Source organism: Erythrolamprus reginae, chromosome 9, assembly GCF_031021105.1.
Source record: "Erythrolamprus reginae isolate rEryReg1 chromosome 9, rEryReg1.hap1, whole genome shotgun sequence".
NCBI lineage: Eukaryota > Metazoa > Chordata > Lepidosauria > Squamata > Dipsadidae > Erythrolamprus > Erythrolamprus reginae.
The window spans coordinates 49,470,896-49,491,868 of NC_091958.1; the positions used below are offsets into that span (position 1 = coordinate 49,470,896).

Below are 20,973 nucleotides of genomic sequence, written 5' to 3' on the forward strand. Positions count from 1 at the left end.
TATTTAGTCCAATACACAATGAGGGTTTTAGTGGGTATATATCTATATACACATAGTAAAATATGTGATGAAGGTTATAGAGGAGATACTCAGAGTAAAATATATCTAAGAAAGAATAGAAAAGAAGATGTAGTAATAGAACATATCAATGAAAGAATAGAAAAAAAGATATAGGAATAGAAGAAAGGAATAGGAGATATAGGAGAGCAATAGGACAGGGGACGGAAGGCACTCTAGTGCACTTGTACTCGCCCCTTACTGACCTTTTAGGAATCTGGATAGATCAACTGTAGATAATCTAAGGGTAAAGTGTTGGAGGTTTGGGGATGACACTATGGAGTCTGGTAATGAGTTCCACGCTTCGACAACTCAGTTACTGAAGTCATATTTTTTACAGTCAAGTTTGGAGCGGTTAATATTAAGTTTAAATCTGTTGTGTGCTCTTGTGTTGTTGTGGTTGAAGCTGAAGTAGTCGCCAACAGGCAGGACGTTGCAGCATATGATCTTGTGGGCAATACTTAGATCTTGTTTAAGGCGTCTTAGTTCTAGGCTTTCTAGGCCCAGGATTGAAAGTCTAGTCTCGTAGGGTATTCTGTTTCAAGTGGAGGAGTGAAGGGCTCTTCTGGTGAAGTATCTTTGGACATTTTCAAGGGTGTTTTGCTTCCTAAGTGGACAGTTTGATTTCACAGAAGTTTGATTGACTTGGAGTTATATTGTGTTGTTTAAGTGTTCCCTTTTTTTTTTTTGAGCAGTGTAATTTTTTTCCCTAGGGAAAAAGATGGGTGTTTGGGTCTGGGTACCTTGGTGGTGCCCCTAACTCTTTTATCCAACCTTTTCTGCAATTTCCTTTTTAGCTGGCACCGGTGCAAGGTTGCAAATTGTCTCAGAGATGTTTGGAGAAAAACTACCTGCATGACGTAAGGTGTCCTTCACTCGTAGAAGGGGGGGAAAAACCCCACATCCTTCCCTGAACAGTTTCCAAGAGGCTCAGAGAGTGTATTTGCATTGTGGGCTGAGTTCCAGAGAAGTTTTTTTTGGCTCGTAGTGAAATTTTAGCCGAGTTTCTCTCTTTACCTGAGTGGGATTAACTTCCTGCAACTCCCGTAAAAGAAGTGAGGACTTCGAGTCAGCTGGCTTTCCAAGAATCCAGAAGAGGGCATTCTTTGAAAAATAATCAACAACAGAATTTCAAGTGCCTGTTGAATTTTCAAGGAGGTAAGAGAATACATTGCCCTCCCAAAAAGAGTCCCTTCATGGCACCGGACCAGATTATCTCAGGGACCGCCTTCTGCGGCACGAATCCCAGCAACCAGTTAGGTCCCACAGAGTGGGTCTTCTCCGGGCCCCGTCAACTAAACAATGCCGCTTGACGGGACCCAGGGGAAGAGCCTTCTCTGTGGCGGCCCCGGCCCTCTGGAACCAACTCCCCCCAGAGATTAGAATTGCCCCCACCCTCCTTGCCTTTCGTAAGCTACTTAAAAACCACCTCTGCTGTCAGGCATGGGGGAATTGAGATACTCTTTCCCCTTAGGCCTTCACAATTTTATGCATGGTATGTCTGTCTATATGTTTGGTTTTTATAATAATGGGTTTTTAATTGTTTTTAGTATTGGATTATTATTACAGTATATGCTGTTTTATTATTGCTGTTAGCCGCCTGAGTCTCCGGAGAGGGGCGGCATACAGATCCAATCAATCAATCAATCAATCAATCAATCAATCAATCCAGTTCTCATTTCGTGTTCAAAATTATTATTATTATTATTATTATTTCAATTTTTTTTGCATGTATTTGTTGCTTTGTTTATGCTTGTCATTTTTCTAGGGCAGATCAAGCTGAGGTCTACTGAGCAGGTAAAGGTCACTCAATAAACATAGGGCTGGAAAGATTTGAATTCAGGTCTTCTATCTTTCCAGATACACTAACTATACTACACGCTTTAGAAGCAAAGGATCAGAGAAGTGGAAATTTATTTTTTTTATTTATTTTATTTATTAGATTTGTATGCCGCCCCTCTCCGTAGACTCGCGCCGGCTAAAAACAGTAAAAAGGCAATATGAACAAATCTAATATTAAAAGTAATGTAAAAAACCCCAATTTAAGAAACCAATCATACATACAGACATACCATGCATAAATTTTATAAGCCTAGGGGGAAGGGAATATCTCAGTTCCCCCATGCCTGACGACAGAGGTGGGTTTTAAGGAGCTTACGAAAGGCAAGGAGGATGGGGGCAACTCTGATATCTGTGGGGAGTTGGTTCCAGAGGGTCGGGGCCGCCACAGAGAAGGCTCTTCCCCTGGGTCCCGTCAAATGACATTGTTTAGTCAACGGGACCCGGAGAAGGCCAACTCTGTGGGACCTAACTGGTCACTGGGATTCATGCGGCAGAAGACAGTCCCGGAGATATTCTGGTCCGGTGCCATGAAGGGCTTTATAGGTCATAACCAACACTTTGAATTGTGACCGGAAACCGATCGGCAACCAGTGCAGACTGCGGAGTGTTGGTGTGAAATATCTTTTATTGGCTGCAGATTGCATAGCTATTAAGAAGAAAATTGGTTTCCACAATGGCATTTAACACTCTTGTCTTTTTTTTTTCTTGGCTCCTTCTCAGCAAATCTGACTTTTTAAAGTAAAAACAACTTTGCCCATTAAGCATCATACGCTTTGGTTCCCTGAGAACTTCTGTGATTGTCCATAGCATGTCCATTTCCAGTTAGGGTCCTCTGACATTATAAACAGTCCAATATTACATTTTGTTTTCTGGAATGAATTTCTCGTGGTTTCAAACAGAACTGGATTTATTTATTTATTTATTTGTTTGTTTGTTTGTTTGACTTGTATGCCACTCCTCTCCGTGGACTCGGCAGCTTACAACGTATTAAAAATATATACAGTCTTCCTTCGATTTCCGCTGGGATGCGTTCCGAGACTGCCCGCGAAAGTCGAATTTCCGCGAAGTAGAGATGCGGAATAAATACACCATTTTTGGCTATGGACAGTATCACAAGCCTCCCCTTAACAGTTTAAAACCCTAAATTACAATTTCCCATTCCCTTAACAACCATTTACTCACCATTATTACTGGTACTCACCACTGAATAAGGCACTTTGTGATCCTGATATTTATAAACATAATTATTTATTAACAATAATTATTTTTTTTGTTATTTATTTGCAAAAATTATTAGTTTGGCGATGACGTGTGACGTCATCGGATGGGAAAAACCGTGGTATAGGAAAAAAACCACGAAGTATTTTGTAATTAATATTTTTTGAAAAACCGTGGTATAGGCTATTCACGAAGTTCGAACCCGCGAAAATCGAGGGAACACTGTATATACAATAACAATCTGAAATCCAATTAATAATAATAATTATTATTATTATTATTATTTATTGGATTTGTATGCCACCCCTCTCCGTAGACTGCATGTGACAATCCAATAATAAAACAACTAAAAACCCTTATTATAAAACCAAACATACACACAGACATACCATGCATAACTTGTAATGGCCTAGGGGGAAGGAATATCTCAACTCCCCCATGCCTGGTGGTATAAATGAGTCTTGAGTAGTTTACGAATAACAGGGAGGATGGGGGCAATTCTAATCTCCGGGGGGAGTTGGTTAAATAACTAATCTAAAACCATTCTAAAAAGGCTAAAACATTAAAAATCATTCAAACCACAAATATACGACACGTTCGTTGGCCAGAGGCTAGGGTCTAGTGACCCCAAATAGGTTTTCAGACTCTTGCAGAAGGCAAGAAGGATGGGGGCAGTACAAATCTCCGGGGGGAGCTGATTCCAAAGGGCCGGGGCCCCCACAGAGAAGGCTCTCCCCTTAGGCCCCGCCATGCGACATTGTCTAGTTGACGGGACCTGTAGAAGGCCAACTCTGTGGGACCTAACCGGACGCTGGGATTTAAAATTAGTTCCTAATTTTGTTCAGATTTCCTTTGAGCCTGAAAGCTGAAATAGGCACTTCTTTTAGACCAGGAGTTTTCCAAAAGCTTAGACATGGAATGTCCTTTTCTATTTACGGGAATCGTACAAGCTTGCATTATGTTCTGTCGAGCTCTCTGATAGAATCCTCCCAAAAATGCACAGATACAATTTCAGACACACACACGTTTGAAAATTCAAAACAATGTTCTTTGCAATGAAAAGTCACTTAAACCAAGCCCTCTTTTGGTATAGCAAAGAGCACTAGTCTCCAAACAAACTGGTAATTTGTACAAGTCCCTTATCAGTTCTGTGATACTTAGCTTGCAGCTGTGAGGCAATTCACAGTCCTTCTTTTTTCACAAAGTGAAACACACTTTGCTCTGGTTTAGTTTCAAAGTGGGGGAAAAATAAACACACAAAAGGACCAAGTCAGTAAAGCAGTCACGAAACACAACGATCCGATAATCCTCCACAATGGCCAAACCCACAGGCTGCTCTTTATAGCAGCCTCACTAATTACCACAGCCCCACCCAACCACAGGTGGCCTCATTTTCATTGATAATAATCTCTCAGTTGTTGCTGCCTATGCATCGCTCTCCGCATGCGTGGCTGTATCATTAACTCTTGTTCCGAATCCAAGGAGGAGCTAGATAATTGATCTCCTTCTGAGCTGTCTGCCACACTCTCCTCCTCCCTGTCACTCATGTCTTCTTGGTCAGAGGAGCCTTCATCATCAGATTCCACCGGGGGGGCAAAACAGGCCTGCAGCATGTGGATCTCTCCCCCACATCCACAGTCCTTGGGGCAGGAGCTGGGCCAGAGCAGTAGCAAATCTGAATCAAATCAGGCGCCACATTGACTGACTTCTGGATTTTGGAGGAAAGAAACGGGGGGAACCCCCCCACACACACATTTAAATAGTAACCTGACTAGTTTGAGATGTCCAGGGACACAAGGAATTCCAGATTTTGTTGAACGATAAGCGTCCCTTTATAATCAGGTCAATTTATAAGCATTCTTCAATTTACTACAGTGTGTCTAGAGCTCTCTGCCAAGTAGCACATATTTTACATAGTGTTGTTACCGCATTCAGACTTGGAAGCACATTCAGTTGTTGTTTGGTTTCCGATGTCGCAAGAGAACTTTGATTGCATTGATTTTATCCAGATCCAACTGCCAGCGTTTTTATCAGCCGAGCCTCACACCGTTTCTCTGACGTTGACGGTCGCGGGAGAAAAATAAGGAACACAAAGTCAAAGTTTCTTGCAAGTCTGGGATTGCACCCTAACTTTTGTAATCCTTCATACAGGTAATCCTACTCACGACAACAACGGAGACCCAGAATTCCCGCGGCTAAGCAAGGAAGTTGTTAGGTGAGTCGCACCTTATTTTAAAACTTTTTTTTCCCTTCTCCACAGTTTGATAAGCGAACCAGGCTGACATTAAACATACGCAGTTTCTCTGGGTGGCTTTGTTTATGGGAAGGTCGCACAGGTTGATCCCATGACTCCAGGATGCTGCAACCGACATAAATACATGTTAGTTGCTGAGCACCCAAATGTATTTATTTATTTACTTATTTACTTATTTACTTATTTACTTATTTACTTATTTACTTATTTACTTATTTACTTATTTACTTATTTACTTATTTACTTATTTACTTATTTACTTAGTATTTACTTATTTACTTATTTACTTATTTACTTATTTTATTTATTTTATTTATTTTATTTATTTTATTTATTTTATTATAGAAACATAGAAGTCTGACGGCAGAAAAAGACCTCCTGGTCCATCTAGTCTGCCCTTATACTATTTTCTGTATTTTATCTTAGGATGGATATATGTTTATCCCAGGCATGTTTAAATTCAGTTACTGTGGATTTATCTACCACGTCTGCTGGAAGTTTGTTCCAAGGATCTACTACTCTTTCAGTAAAATAATATTTTCTCATGTTGCTTTTGATCTTTCCCCCAACTAACTTCAGATTGTGTCCCCTTGTTCTTGTGTTCACTTTCCTATGAAAAATACTTCCCTCCTGAACCTTATTTAACCCTTTGACATATTTAAATGTTTCGATCATGTCCCCCCTTTTCCTTCTGTCCTCCAGATTAGACAGATTGAGTTCATGAAGTCTTTCCTGATACGTTTTATGCTTAAGACCTTCCACCATTCTTGTAGCTCATCTTTGGACCCTTTCAATTTTGTCAATACTGTATCTTTTTGTAGGTGACGTCTCCAGAACTGAACACAGTATTCCAAATGTGGTCTCACCAGCATTCTATATAGCGGGATTATTTATTTTATTTATTTGTCAAACAATCATAGGGTGATAATTTGTACATATTAAACATTAGATAAGTAATGATAAAAGTAACAAGACAATAGGACAGGGACTGTAGGCACAATGGTGCGCTTATGCACGCCCTTTACAGACCTCTTAGAAAGGGGGAGAGGTCAATTGTAGATGGTCTAAGGTTAAAGGTTTTGGGGTTAGGAGTAGAAACCACAGAATCAGGTAGTGCATTCCAGGCGTTGATTACTCTGTTGCTGAAGTCGTATTTTTTGCAGTCAAGTTTGGAGCGGTTGACATTTAGTTTAAATTGATTTCGTGGTCTTGTGTTGTTGCGGTTGAGGGTGAAGTAGTCGTTAACAGGTAGGACATTTTGGTACATGATTTTATGAACTATAAAGTTGTAAGTTGTCTAAACCAAGAATTTCAAGTCTGGTGGAGTAAGGTATTTTGTTGCGAGAAGAGGAATGAAGGACTCTTCTTGTGAAATATTTCTGAAATGTATATATATACTGTATATATATATATGAAATATATCACCAGCTTCTGAACCAGCTTGAGAGGTAGTGGTTCTTGAAAACGTAGACATTCCCAGCGACTTTCAGAGCAGGGTAAGCAATAAGATTAATTAAAAGCAGAGATGTAAACCACAAGGAAATAAAGTTTTGCTCTACCTCCCTTAGACTATCCACGATTGACCTCTGCAGGTTCCTAAGAGGTCAGTAAGGGCCGTACGTAAGTGCACTAGCCTGCCTTTCGTCCCCTATCCAATTGTCTCTCCTTATCTCATATATATCTTTTCTTCCTTCATATATCTTCTCCTCTACTTTTATATCTTTTCTTTATATATAATACTTCATGTCTATCCTCTTCAATATGTATTGTGTATTGGACAAAATAAATAAAGGGAGGAAGGAAGGAAGGAAGAGGAGGAAGGAAGGAAGGAAGGAAGGAGGAAGGAAGGAAGGAAGGAAGGAGGAGGAGGAAGGAAGGAAGGAAGGAGGAGGAGGAGGAGGAGGAGGAAAGAAGGAAGGAGGAAGGAAGGAAGGAAGATTAGATTAGATTAGATTTATTGGATTTATATGCCGCCCCTCTCCGCAAACTCGGGGCGGCCCACAACAATAATAAAAAACAGTACATAATAACAAATCCAATACCCACCAATCTAATTACAATTTAAAATTAATAAATTCATAAAACAGTCCCAAAATATATAAAAACAGGCACACAGTCAATCAATCAAATGGCAAAACAACATGGGCAAGGAGGAAATGCTTTAGTTCCCCCATGCCTGACGGCAGAGGTGGGTCTTAAGGAGTTTACGAAAGGCAGGGAGGGTGGGGGCAATCCTAATCTCAGGGGGGAGCTGGTTCCAGAGGGTCGGGGCCCCCACAGAGAAGGCTCTTCCCCTGGGTCCCGCCAGACAGCATTGTTTAGTCGACGGGACCCGGAGAAGGCCAACTCTGTGGGACCTAACTGGTCGCTGAGATTCGTACGACCGGTTAGGAAGGAAGGAAGGAAGGAAGGAAGGAAGGAAGGAAGGAAGGAAGGAAGGAAGGAAGGAAGGAAGGAAGGAAGCTATAAAACCATCAGGATATTTTCATTCTGCCTTTCAGATAAGCAGCGATTAACAAGCCAGCAGGAGAACCTTTCGAAGACGCGACCATGGCTTGTGTTACCTTGACAATAAGGTGCAAAGTCTCAGCGGCGAGGATTCTGCAGTCCATCTGCCTCGTTTCTTCAAGGAGCTTCAGCAGAAGCAAAATCCCTTTGGCGGCTCAGAATTTCACAGACTACAAATCCATTTGCGAACAGTACAAGCCCGAAGTGCCAGAATATTTCAATTTTGCCAGAGATGTGGTGGACAGCTGGGCCCAGTCAGAAAAGGTATTATTTTTTCCCCATCTTTTACGCAAATGATCATTTTTAAAAAAACAACAATATTTTTAATTGAATTTTTTCACATTAAAAAGGTCAAAACATAATTTCACGAATACACCTGGTTGCTATCAGAAATGTCTTCTTCCTTCCGCATTTTCCATATCTAAGGCTATTATTCTTAATTTAAACATTCTTATTTCTGTTTACAGTTTTATATCTACTGTATTTACATTGGCTTTATTACATTATTTTTATTTATTTTATTTATTTATTCGTTTGTCCAATACACAAATACATAGGAAGAATCTGCTGCACGAATCCCAGCGACCGATTAAGTCCCACTAAATATTTTTATTTATTAGGTTGCCTAAACAATGTCGGTTGGCGGGCCCAGGGGAAGAGCCTTCTCTGTGGCGGCCCCGACTCTCTGGAACCAGCTCCCCCCAGAGATTAGAACTGCCCCTACCCTCCTTGCCTTTCGTAAACTCCTCAAAACCCACCCTTGTCGTCAGGCATGGGGGAACTGAGATATTTCCCCCGGGCCTATATAATTTATGTATGGTATGTTTGTTTGTATGTATGTCTGCTTAATAATGGGGTTTTTAAAATATTTTAAATTGTAAATTATTAGATTTGCCATGAACTGTTTTATTGTGTTGTGTGCCGCCCCGAGTCTACGGAGAGGGGCGGCATACAAATCTAATAAATAAATAAATAAAATAAGAAAAATAGACATGTAGTAATATGGGGGCAATAGGCTGGCTCTGTTAAAAAGTGCTATTGCTAACATGTTGTAAGCCGCCCTGAGTCTAAGGAGAAGGGCGGCATAAAAATTGAATAAATAAATAAATAAATAAGGCTAAAGTGAACTTAGAGGAGAGGATATATGAAAGAACGAAAATATATATGATGTGAGAGAAAGGAAAGATAATTGGACAGGGGACGAAAGGCACACCAGTGCACTTATGTACGCCCCTTACTGGCCTCTTAGGAACCTGGAGAGGTCAATCGTGGAGAGTCTAAGGGAGAAATGTTGGGGGTTAGGGGTTGACACAATTGAGTCCGGCAATGAGTTCCACGCTTCGATTACACAGTAATTTTACTTTCAAGCCATTCATACTAACGGTTCTATAATTTGTAATGCATTATTTCCCTCGGGAGGCTGGAAACGGCCTGTTTCCCATCTTCTGGTGGGCCCAGTAGGCTCATGTTTTGCCCTCCCCAGGCTCCAAAGGCTTCCCTGGGGCCCGGAGAGGGTAAAAACGCCCTCCCCCATCCCCCTGGAGGCTCTCTGGAAGCCAAAAACGGCCTCCCAGAGCCTCTGTGTGAGCCAAAAATCAGCTGGCCGGCACACACATGCATGTTGGAGCTGAGCTAGGGAAACAGCTCGTGGGCCAGCAGATATAGCTCTGTGTGCCACCTTTAGCTCCCATGCCATAGGTTCGCTATCACGGACCTACAAAGTCCCTTTCAACTCGGTCAATCTGTCGTTCTCTCCCCAAAGTCCCCATTCATCGTCTGTGTTGCTCTCTACATGGGGCTACCTTTGAAAAGTGTTTGGAAACTTCAGATCGTGCAGAATGCAGCTGCGAGAGCTGTCATGGGCTTTTCCAAATATGCCCACGTTACACCAACACTCCGCAGTCTGCATTGGTTGCCAATCAATTTCCGGTCACAATTCAAAGTGTTGGTCATCACCTATAAAGCCCTTCATGGCACCGGACCAGAATATCTCCAGGACCGCCTTCTGCCGCACGAATCCCAGCGGCTGGTTAGGTCCCACAGAGTTGGCCTTCTCCAGGTCCCGTCGACTAAACAATGCTGTTTGGCGGGACCCAGGAGAAGAGCCTTCTCTGTGGCGGCCCCGACCCTCTGGAACCAGCTCCCCCCAGATATCAGAGTTGCCCCCACCCTCCTTGCCTTTCGCAAGCTCCTTAAAACCCACCTCTGTCGTCAGGCATGGGGGAATTGAAATTTCCCTTCCCCCTAGGCTTACAGAATTTATACATGGTATGCTTGTATTTATGAGTGGTTCTTTAAATTGGGGTTTTTTAGATAGAAACATAGAAACATAGAGGACTGACGGCAGAAAAAGACCTCATGGTCCGCCTAGTCTGCCCTTATACTATTTCCTGTGTTTTATCTTAGGATGGATATATGTTTATCCCAGGCATGTTTAAATTCAGTTATTGTGGATTTACAAACCACGTCTGCTGGAAGTTTGTTCCAAGGATCTACTACTCTTTCAGTGAAATAATATTTTCTCACGTTGCTTTTGATCTTTCCCCCAACTAACTTCAGATTGTGTCCCCTTGTTCTTGTGTTCACTTTCCTATTAAAAACACTTCCCTCCTGAACCTTATTTAACCCTTTAACATATTTTTTTAAATTATTTTTATATTATTATTTTTATAAATAACACATTATTTTTAATATTGGATTTGTTCACATTGTCTTTTTTATTGTGGTTAGCCGCCCTGAGTCTTCGGAGAGGGGCGGCATACAAATCTAATAAATACAAATACAAATGTGGCCCCTGTCCAGTTTGAAACCTGTACAGAATGAGGAAGTGGCTCTCCGGATCTGAGCAGATTCCCATCACGGCTCACTTCTTCTCTCCCCCCGCCCCCCCAGGAAGGAAGGCGCCCCTCCAGCCCTGCTCTTTGGTGGGTCAGTGAGCAAGGAACCCAAGTGAAGTGGAGTTTTGCAGAACTGGCCTCGGAGTCCCAAAAAGCCGCCAGGGTGCTGTCCGAGCAGGGTGGCCTGCGGGAAGGAGACCGAGTGGTGGTGATTCTCCCACGCATTCCCGAATGGTGGCTCTTGAACCTGGCTTGTATCCGGACAGGTGAGCAGGAACAAAGTCCACCCCACCAGGCTGGGTTTTGACTGAATGGAGGAGTCGATTCTTTTGGATAGGCAGCCAGAACCTGCCTCTTTCCTGTTGGCATCGGCTAAATTGGACCACCAGAGTTTCTCAACTAGGGCTACTTTAAGATGATGGATTTCAACTTCTGGATAAGAAACATTGTATTATATATGTGATTCTCATTTCTCTCTCTCTCTCTGCCTGCCTGCCTGCTTGCCATCTATCTATCTATCTATCTATCTATCTATCTATCTATCTATCTATCTATCTATCTATCCATCCATTGCATTATGTATGTGATTCTCATCTGTCTGTCTGTCTCTGTCTATCTCTCTCTCTATCTCTCTATCCATCTAGTCTGCCTGTCTGTCTGTCTGTCTGTCTGTCTGTCTATCTATCTATCTATCTATCCATTGCATTGTATATGTGATTCTCATCTGTCTGTCTGTCTCTGTCTATCTCTCTATCCATCTAGTCTGTCTGTCTGTCTGTCTGTCTGTCTGTCTATCTATCTATCTATACATTGGATTGTATATGTGATTCTCATCTGTCTGTCTGTCTTTCTCTCTCTCTCTCTCTCTCTCTCTCTCTCTCTCTCTCTCTCTCGATCTATCCATTGCATTGTATATGTGATTCTCTTCTGTCTCTCTGTCTCTGTCTCTCTCTCCATCTAGTCTGTCTGTCTGTCCGTCCTTCCGTCCGTCCATCCATCCATCCATCCATCTATCTATCTATCTATCTATCTATCTATTTCTACATTGATACTCTCTGAGCTTTCTTGCAGACCTTTCATTACCCAGCTAGGCAACATCATCAATGCTGGAACTGATGGTACTTGATGACCTACGACTAATGATGTGATCTAATTGGGAAATGAAACACCTGCAAGCTCAGAAAACAGCAAGGACCCCACAGTCCTAACCTCCTCCTTTCTCTTCTTTCCTCCCTTCCCATTCCTTCTTTCTTCTATTCCATCTTCTATTTTGCCTCCTCCTCCTCTTCTTCCTCCTCCTCCTTCTGTTTTGTCTCCTCCTTTTCCTCCTCCTCCTCTCCACAAACTCCACTCCCCTTGATGATGTTCTCTAGTTGAGTAATGAAACATATCCAAGAAAACAACCTAGCTCATAGAAGACCAAGGACCCCAAATTCCTCCTTCTGGCTCCACTCTTTCACCTTCAAAACTTAGTTGGGAGATGGTTGAGGTTCTAGTTTCCCTAGTGCTGTAGGTCTAAATGCCCAAAGTGACAAGAGGCTGACATATTATTCGGTTCCCTAATTTCTTCTCTTAGGAACTGTGATTATTCCTGGAACCACACAGCTGACAGCGAAAGACTTCCACCACCGCTTAGAGGCTTCCAAAGCCAAGTGCGTCATCACGGACTCTTCCTTGGCCCCTGTGGTGGACATGGTGGCTCCCAAATGTCCATCCCTGGAGCTGAAGTTCGTGGTATCCAAGGAACCCAGGGAAGGCTGGCTAAGCTTCAGCAATATGTTGGAGTAAGTAGCCAGGTTGGTAAAAAGGAAGCATTGGTTTAAAACAGTGTTTGTCAACCTTAGCTACTTTCAGATGCATATGTGGGTGAACAATGCGGTCAGGTGGTCGGGGAAAGCAAGTAGAATGCTTGGCTGCATAGCTAGAGGTATAACAAGCAGGAAGAGGGAGATTGTGATCCCGCTGTATAAAGAGCTGGTGAGACCACATTTGGAATACAGTGTTCCCTTGATTTTCGTGGGTTCAAACTTCACGGAACATCTATACCACAGCTTTTCAAAAATATTAATTAAAAAATACTTCGCGGTTTCCCCCCCTATACCACGGTTTTCCCCGCCCGATGACGTCATATGTCAATGCCAAACTTTCATCTGCCTTTAAAAAACATTTTTAAAAATAAACTTTAATAAATAAACATGGTGAGTAATAATCTAAATGGTTGCTAAGGGAATGGGAAATTGTAATTTAGGGGTTTAAAGTGTTAAGGGAAGGCTTGGGATACTGTTCATAGCCAAAAATAGTGTACTGTATTTACTTCCGCATCTCTACTTCGCGGAAATTCGACTTTCGCAGGCGGTCTCGGAACGCATCCCCCGCGAAAATCGAGGGAACACTGTACTGTGTTCAGTCCTGGAGACCTCCCCTACAAAAAGAGATTGATCAAATTGAATGGGTTCAAAAACGGGCTACAAAGATGGTGGAAGGTCTTATGTATAAAACTTATCAGGAAAGACTTAATGAACCCAATCTGTAGAGTTTGGAGGACAGAAGGGAAAGGGGGGGACAGGATCAAAACATTTAAATATGTTGAAGGGTTAAATAAGGTTTGGGAGGGAAGTGTTTTTAATAGGAAAGTGAACACAAGAACAAGGGGGCACAATCTGAGGTTGGTTGGGGGAAAGATCAGAAGTAACGTGAGAAAATATTAGTTGTAGATGCCTAGAACAAACTTCCAGCAGACATGGTTGGTAAATCCACACTTACTGAGTTTAAACATGCCTGGGATAAACATATATCCATCCTAAGATAAAATACAGGAAATAGTATAAGGGCAGACTAGATGGACCATGAGGTCTTTTTCTGCACTCAGTCTTCTGTTTCTAAGCATTAGTGGGCTCATACACAAATATTGTTACACAGGCGTGCAACTCCAGGGCACACTTGTGTGGCCACGAAAAGCAGTGATCCGATGGCTATCTATTTCACCAGTGGTACGACAGGAGCTCCAAAAATGACCGAGCATTCCCACGCAAGCCATGGAATTGGACTTGCCTTCAATGGAAGGTAGGGAAGACCTTTTGAGTTGCCTCAATGGATGTAGATCTATTGGTCAAATTGTCCTAAGCCATGATGTAATTTATTAGGTTTTGGGCATGTTGCGTGATGTGAATGCAGCCCTTCCACCTTCTAGAGCCGTGGGGGCACAGTGGTTAGAGTCCGGTATTGCAGGCAAACTCTGCCCACTGCTAACAGTTCAATATGAGGTTGACTCAGCCTTCCAATCTTCCAATGTTGGTAAAATGAGGACCCAAATTGTTGGGGTGTTAGGCTGACACTGCTTAGAGAGGGCTGTAAAAGCCCTGTGAAGCTATATATAAGTCTTAAGTGCTATTGCTCTTCCTTCCTTCCTTCCTTCCTTCCTTCCTTCCTTCCTTCCTTCCTTCCATTCTTTCTTCCTTCCATCCATCCATCCATCCTTCCTTCCTTCCATCCCCCCATCCATCCTTCCTTCTTTCCTTCCATCCATCCTTCCATTCTTCCTTCCTTCCATCCTTTCTTCCTTCCTTCCATCCATCCATCCTTCCTTCCATCCTTTCTTCCTTCCTTCCATCCATCCATCCTTCCTTCCATCCATCCTTCCATTCTTCCTTCCTTGCTTCCATCCATCCTTCCATTCTTCCTTCCTTCCTTCCATCCATCCTTCCTTCCTTCCATCCTTCCTTCCTTCCATCCATCCTTCCTTCCATCCTTCCTTCCTTCCATCCATCCATCCATCCACCCTTCCTTCCTTCCTTCCATTCTTCCTTCCTTCCTTCCATCCATCCATCCATTTATTTATTGAATAAATAAATTAAATAAATAAATAAATCCATCCATCCATCCATGATTCACAGTGGTTAGAATGCAGTATTGCAGGCAAACTCTGCCCACTGCTAACAGTTCGATACGAAGTTAGCTCAGCCTTCCATCCTTCTGAGGTGGGCAAAACGAGGACCCAGATTGTTGGGGGCAACAGGCGGACTCTGAAAACCACTTAGGGAGGGCTGTAAAAGCACTGTGAACCTCCCCCTCCTCCAGTGTGCAAAACCCACTTTCTTCTAGCACTGATGATGTTATCTAGTCGGATCATGAAACGTCTGCAAAAAGACCCACGAGGTTCCTAGAGCATCAAGGATCCCCCAGTTCAATCCTGAGCTGCAAATATTACCTTTTATTGGTATGTGATATTCTAATACACATTCTTGTCATTCAGGTATTGGCTTGATTTGACTCCCTCGGACCTGATCTGGAATACTTCGGACACCGGCTGGGGGAAATCTGCATGGAGTAGTGTTTTTGGCCCGTGGAGCCAAGGCGCAGGCGTATTTGTCCATCACATGCCACGCTTCGATCCTAAACTTGTTCTTGAAGTAAGTGTCAAGTGTATATTAACAGCTAAACCATGGCAACTGGTCCAGTTTATTTAACCGTTAAGAGATTCGCAGTACCAGCTACATCAGCAAAACAATAGATTGTGAATTTGCTTGTAATCATTGTTTGTTAGCTTCCTTAACCATGTTAAAAGAAAGTTCTCCACTCCTCCACTCACAATAGAATAACTTATGCCATCAGACTTGAAATCTTGGGCTTAAAACAAGCTAGAACTAATATCACCTTCGAATTGATTGAAATGTCGTTTCAATCAGTTCTGCGGAGAGGGGCGGCATACAAATCTAATTAATAATAATAATAATAATAATAATAATAATAATAATAACAACAACAACAACCTGGTCATGGTTTACAAGTGGAACACTCAAAAAGGAGACAGAAGGACTAATACTGGCGGCACAAGAACAGGCCATTAGAACAAATGCTGTCAAAGCCAGAATTGAAAAATCAACAGACGATCCAAAGTACAGACTCTGTAAAGAAACAGATGAAACAATCGATCACATACTCAGCTGCTGCAAAAAGATCGCACAGACTGACTACAAGCATAGACATGATGCTGTGGCACAGATGATCCACTGGAACTTGTGCCAGAACTACCATTTACCAGTGGCAAAGAACTGGTGGGATCATAAGCCCGAAAAAGTGGTCGGAAATGAGCAAGCAAAACTACGGTGGGACTTCCGACTGACCGAATTCTGAAGCATAACACACCAGACATCCTGATTGTGGAGAAAAAGAAAGTATGGATCATCGACATCGCAATCCCAGGAGACAGCAGAATTGAAGAGAAGCAGCTAGAGAAATTAGTGAAATACGAAGATCTAAAAATCGAGCTGCAACGACTCTGGCATAAGCCCGTGAAAGTGGTCCCAGTGGTACTTGGCACGCTGGGCGCAGTGCCAAAGGATCTCAGCGGACATTTGAAAACCATTGGAATTGACAAAATCTCCATCTGTCAATTGCAAAAGGCCGCTTTACTGGGATCGGCAAACATAATTCGCCGCTACATCACGCAGTCCTAGGTGCTTGGGAAGCGTCCGACTGGAGATGAAATACGAAATCCAGCATAGTGATCTTGTTTGCTGTGTCGTATTGACATAATAATAATAATAATAATAATAATAATAATAATAATAATAATAATAATCTGCTACAATGTCCTACCTGTCAATGACTACTCCAGCTTCAACTGCAACAATACACGAGCACGCAATAGATACAAACTTAATGTAAACCACTGCAAACTTGACTGCAGAAAATATGACCAGCAACAGAGTGGTCGATGCCTGGAACACACTATCCAACTCTGTAGTTTCTTCCCCAAACCCCAAAAACTTTAACCTTAGACTATCTGCTGTCGACCTCACCCCATTCCTAAGAGGTCTGTAAGGGGTGTGCATAAGCGCACCATTGTGCCTACTATCCCTGTCTTACTGTCCTATTGTCTTCATTTATCTGTACTTACTTTCCTTATACAGTATTTATGTTTATACCTATACCTGTTATCCTATACATGTTTAACAAACAAACAAATAATAAAATAAATGTTTGGGGTGGGCTGGTCATATCTTCTTTTAAGGTTGTATTGAGACAATAGTGCATTCTATGATCTGTCTTTATCTTTTCTTTTCTTTTTTAATTTTTTTTATTGTCTGCGGAGTCTACGGAGAGGGGCGGCATACAAATCTAATAAATAAATAAATAAATTGGTTTTCAAATATATTTTGAAATAGACAAATAAATAACAACAATGAAAAATATAATAAACAAACAAACAAACAACAACAACAAAATAAATTATAATACTGTATCAGCAAACATTCAGTATTTCTGCATTGCTACATCGGATATTTCATTAAATCCTATAATATACATATTAATTAATTACAGTAATATTCATATTATTTCATACAATCACAAAGTCCCTATCAAAATCATTCCTATTTACATATTTATATTCTTTATTTTACTGATCTTTATGTATCTTTTGTGATCTTTTAATTTCTATTTTTTAAGTCAATCCGTCCGTGCCATTGTGCCCATATTTCATAATACTCAGAAACTTTTTGGCCCCTTAATTCCAATCATCAGTTTGTCCATTTCTTAACAATTATATATTTTATTAATTACTGCTTTTTCTGAGGAGGTTTCTGTATTTTTCCAATATTGGGCGAAGGTAATTCTGGCTGCAGTCGTGATATGTAATGTATTCGATATTTTTCGGCTTTACTATATTGCTTTTTTAATTATTCCCAATATTGTTTTTATCTTTTCTAATGATCTAGATGTTGTCCAAGTTTCCTATCACTACTTTCTGCTCTGCGCCGACGGTTTATCGGATGCTTGTCCAACACGATTTAAGCAGGTAAAGTGGAAACTACAATTTGTAAAGTTAAGGCATTTCAAGATTGGCTCCATTAAGCCCCAGGAAACCTCAGATGGATTCACATATCACTTGATATGTGGGTTGAAGGCAACACAAGACCCTAGCTCTGCAGTCTATAAACCGTGGCTTATGGCTTACAATCCTTCAGATCAGGTGACTAAGACATGTTGACCAAGTGGAGACTTCAGCTAAGTGGGCTTTTAGCAAGAACTCGAATACACACCCAAGCCTCTCAAGCAGATCTCAGTTTGCACAGAAAAATCTGTTATAGTCCTGTCTGGGGTCCTTGCCCTCTGAGCTTGGTTGTTTTCTTGCAGACATTTCATTACCCAACTAGGTAACACCATCAATACTAGGAGGGTGCAGGGTTTGCTCACTTATATACCAGTGGCTTAATTGGTCTATATTTCTGGAGATGTAATAGTGGTTCCTTGATCAGGCTGCTGTTTACTGTTTGTTTGAATTGGTAGTTCCTTTTTTTAAAAAAAAATATTTTTATTATTTTTCAAAAAGACAAACAACATTAAACATTTAAGGAGCTACCATTGCTCCGCTTGTCGTAGAAGTCTAACTAATACAAAAATATAAAACCCTAACTGTTGTCAGATCAGTACAGAAATATCACACATGTACTTTACATTTTTATTAAATTTAACTCTATATTTTTTATATTAATCATGTTGATTAAATTTCTTTATCTATAAAATATTGTATACTTATTCGAAAAAACAAAATATTAATAATGCAATAAAAATTTACACTTCTAACTTAAACTATTTCACTCTATCTTATAAATCTTCGATCGGTGGTAGTTCCTTTTTTAGGGGTATTGTTTACTACTTGATTATTGAACTGGGTTCATCCCGAGATAAATTTCTGCCAATTTGATTAAAAAGAATTAGTCTTTTTCTGATGAAAGGAATTCTTCATAAGGACTTATGGAACTCTATAATTTCTTATGAATCCAATGACCCGGGAATCAAAAACGATTTATTATATAACTGTGTAATTATTGCTTTGACACTTTGTCATGTTTTATTGTTGTTTGTAACACAAAATTTGAAAATAAAAAAAATTAAAAAAAGAATTAGTCTTCTCTAATGAAGAGAAACTAAGGGTCAGTATTTATTTATTTATTGGAGTTATATGCTGTCCCCCTCTGAGGACTCGGGGCAGCTTAAAACATCAAAAATAACAAATCCAATAGCTAAATCCAATTAAGTTAAAACTAAACAAACAAGCTAAAATCCCCAGTTGTGTTAAAAAAATCCCCATTATTCTATAAGCAGAAACATTTTAAGGCATTGGGAAAGTATCTGCTAGCCAAACATTTTTAAAGAAAAGATTCTGTCGATGTCTTTTCATTTTGAAACCCAGAATATGGAGGAAGGGGATAATATTTCCTAAAATTGCAGGTCAGTGGGTCATCCTATGCTCAGCAACTTCAAAACCCATGACTAGGTTTGCAAAATCTAGAGTGCCAACTCAACAAGTCAATTTCTTAATCAGCATTATTTATTTTTATTTATTTATTTATTTTATTTATTTTGTCCAATACACAATGAGGGTTTTAGTGGGTATATATATCTATATACACATAGTAAAATACATGATGAAGGTTATAGAGGAGATACTCATAGTAAAATATATCTAAGAAATAATAGAAAAGAAGATAAAGTAATAGAACATATCAATGAAAGAATAGAAGAAGAGATATAGGAATAGAAAAAAGGTATAGGAGATATAGAAACATAGAAACATAGAAGTCTGACGGCAGAAAAAGACCTCATGGTCCATCTAGTCTGCCCTTATACTATTTTCTGTATTTTATCTTAGGATGGATATATGTTTATCCCAGGCATGTTTAAATTCAGTTACTGTGGATTTATCTACCACGTCTGCTGGAAGTTTGTTCCAAGGATCTACTACTCTTTCAGTAAAATAATATTTTCTCATGTTGCTTTTGATCTTTCCCCCAACTAACTTCAGATTGTGTCCCCTTGTTCTTGTGTTCACTTTCCTATTAAAAACACTTCCCTCCTGAACCTTATTTAACCCATTAATATATTTAAATGTTTCGATCATGTCCCCCCTTTTCCTTCTGTCCTCCAGACTATACAGATAGAGTTCATTAAGTCTTTCCTGACTTAGGAGAGCAATAGGACAGGGGACGGAAGGCACTCTAGTGCACTTGCACTCGCCCCTTACTGACCTCTTAGGAATCTGGATAGGTCAACCGTAGATAATCTAAGGGTAAAGTGTTGGGGGTTTGGGGATGACACTATGGAGTCCGGTAATGAGTTCCACGCTTCGACAACTCGGTTACTGAAGTCATATTTTTTATAGTCAAGTTTGGAGCGGTTAATATTAAGTTTAAATCTGTTGTGTGCTCTTGTGTTGTTGTGGTTGAAGCTGAAGTAGTCACCGACAGGCAGGACGTTGCAGCATATGATCTTGTGGGCAATACTTAGATCTTGTTTAAGGCGTCTTAGTTCTAAACTTTCTAGGCCCAGGATTGAAAGTCTAGTCTCATAGGGTATTCTGTTTCGAGTGGAGGAGTGAAGGGCTCTTCTGGTGAAGTATCTTTGGACATTTTCAAGGGTGTTAATGTCTGAGATGCGATATGGGTTCCAAACAGATGAGCTATATTCGAGGATGGGTCTGGCAAAAGTTTTGTAAGCTCTGGTAAGTAGTGTGAGATTGCCAGAGCAGAAGCTACGTAGGATTAGTTTTACAGCTCTTGAAGCCTTCTTCACTATATTGTTACAGTGGGCTTTGGCACTTAAATCTTTTGTTATTAGTATTCCAAGGTCTTTAACCGAGTGGGGATTATCTGTGATAATTTGATAGCTTACCTTTTAAAAACAATGTTTTTCCTTCTCTGCTATTCCTCATTTATCCCAAGTTATAAATTCCAGAACCTCAAACATTGTGTGAGTGCGGGAGAACCTATCAACCCCGAAGTGATGGACCAGTGGAAAACTGAAACCGGGTTGGACGTCTATGAAGGCTACGGGCAAACAGAAACCGTAAGCTATTTTGTCGATGGGGGACAGTTTACTTGTAAAAATTTGAAGGGCTTTGAATGCTCCTTGGGGAGGAAAACGTGGCGTGTTGATCAAAATCACCACCATCTTTCATGCCTACGTCTGTTTTTAAAAAAACAATATCCCATTAAAAATCCAATATTTCTGAGGGTACTACAGTAGAAGGGAAGGTTTGTACCTATGAATTGTTCAACAGTTTGTACTGATAGAAGAAAATATTTGAGATTAGGGTTGACACAGGGGAAGGTTTGGTAGGGAAGGTTTGCCTATTTGCCAATGACTCTAAAGTGTGCAATAGGGTTGATATTCCTGGAGGCGTCTGTAATATGGTAAATGATTTAGCTTTACTAGATAAATGGTCAAAGCAATGGAAACTGCAGTTTAATGTTT

General features: G+C 40.7%; 1 protein-coding gene across 5 annotated transcripts in view; it reads left to right on the plus strand.

Moving 5' to 3' along the window:
• Window positions 1–854: 854 nt before the first annotated feature.
• LOC139172279 (acyl-coenzyme A synthetase ACSM3, mitochondrial-like) overlaps window positions 855–20,973 on the plus strand; it is a 29,517-nt gene continuing 9,398 nt past the window's right edge. The window contains exons 1-9 of one of the 5 annotated variants that reach the window (XM_070761228.1): window positions 855–1,215; window positions 5,269–5,332; window positions 7,873–8,143; window positions 10,772–10,982; window positions 12,293–12,500; window positions 13,636–13,779; window positions 14,969–15,125; window positions 17,436–17,515; window positions 20,442–20,565. In XM_070761228.1, coding sequence (XP_070617329.1) covers window positions 7,922–8,143; window positions 10,772–10,982; window positions 12,293–12,500; window positions 13,636–13,779; window positions 14,969–15,125; window positions 17,436–17,515; window positions 20,442–20,565 — 1,146 coding nt within the window. In that variant the 5' untranslated portion in view covers window positions 855–1,215; window positions 5,269–5,332; window positions 7,873–7,921. Of the gene's footprint in view, window positions 1,216–5,105; window positions 5,333–7,872; window positions 8,144–10,771; window positions 10,983–12,292; window positions 12,501–13,635; window positions 13,780–14,968; window positions 15,126–17,435; window positions 17,516–20,441; window positions 20,566–20,973 lie in introns of those variants that run through there. The other 4 variants (XM_070761230.1, XM_070761229.1, XM_070761227.1 and 1 more) reach the window with 4 other exon arrangements.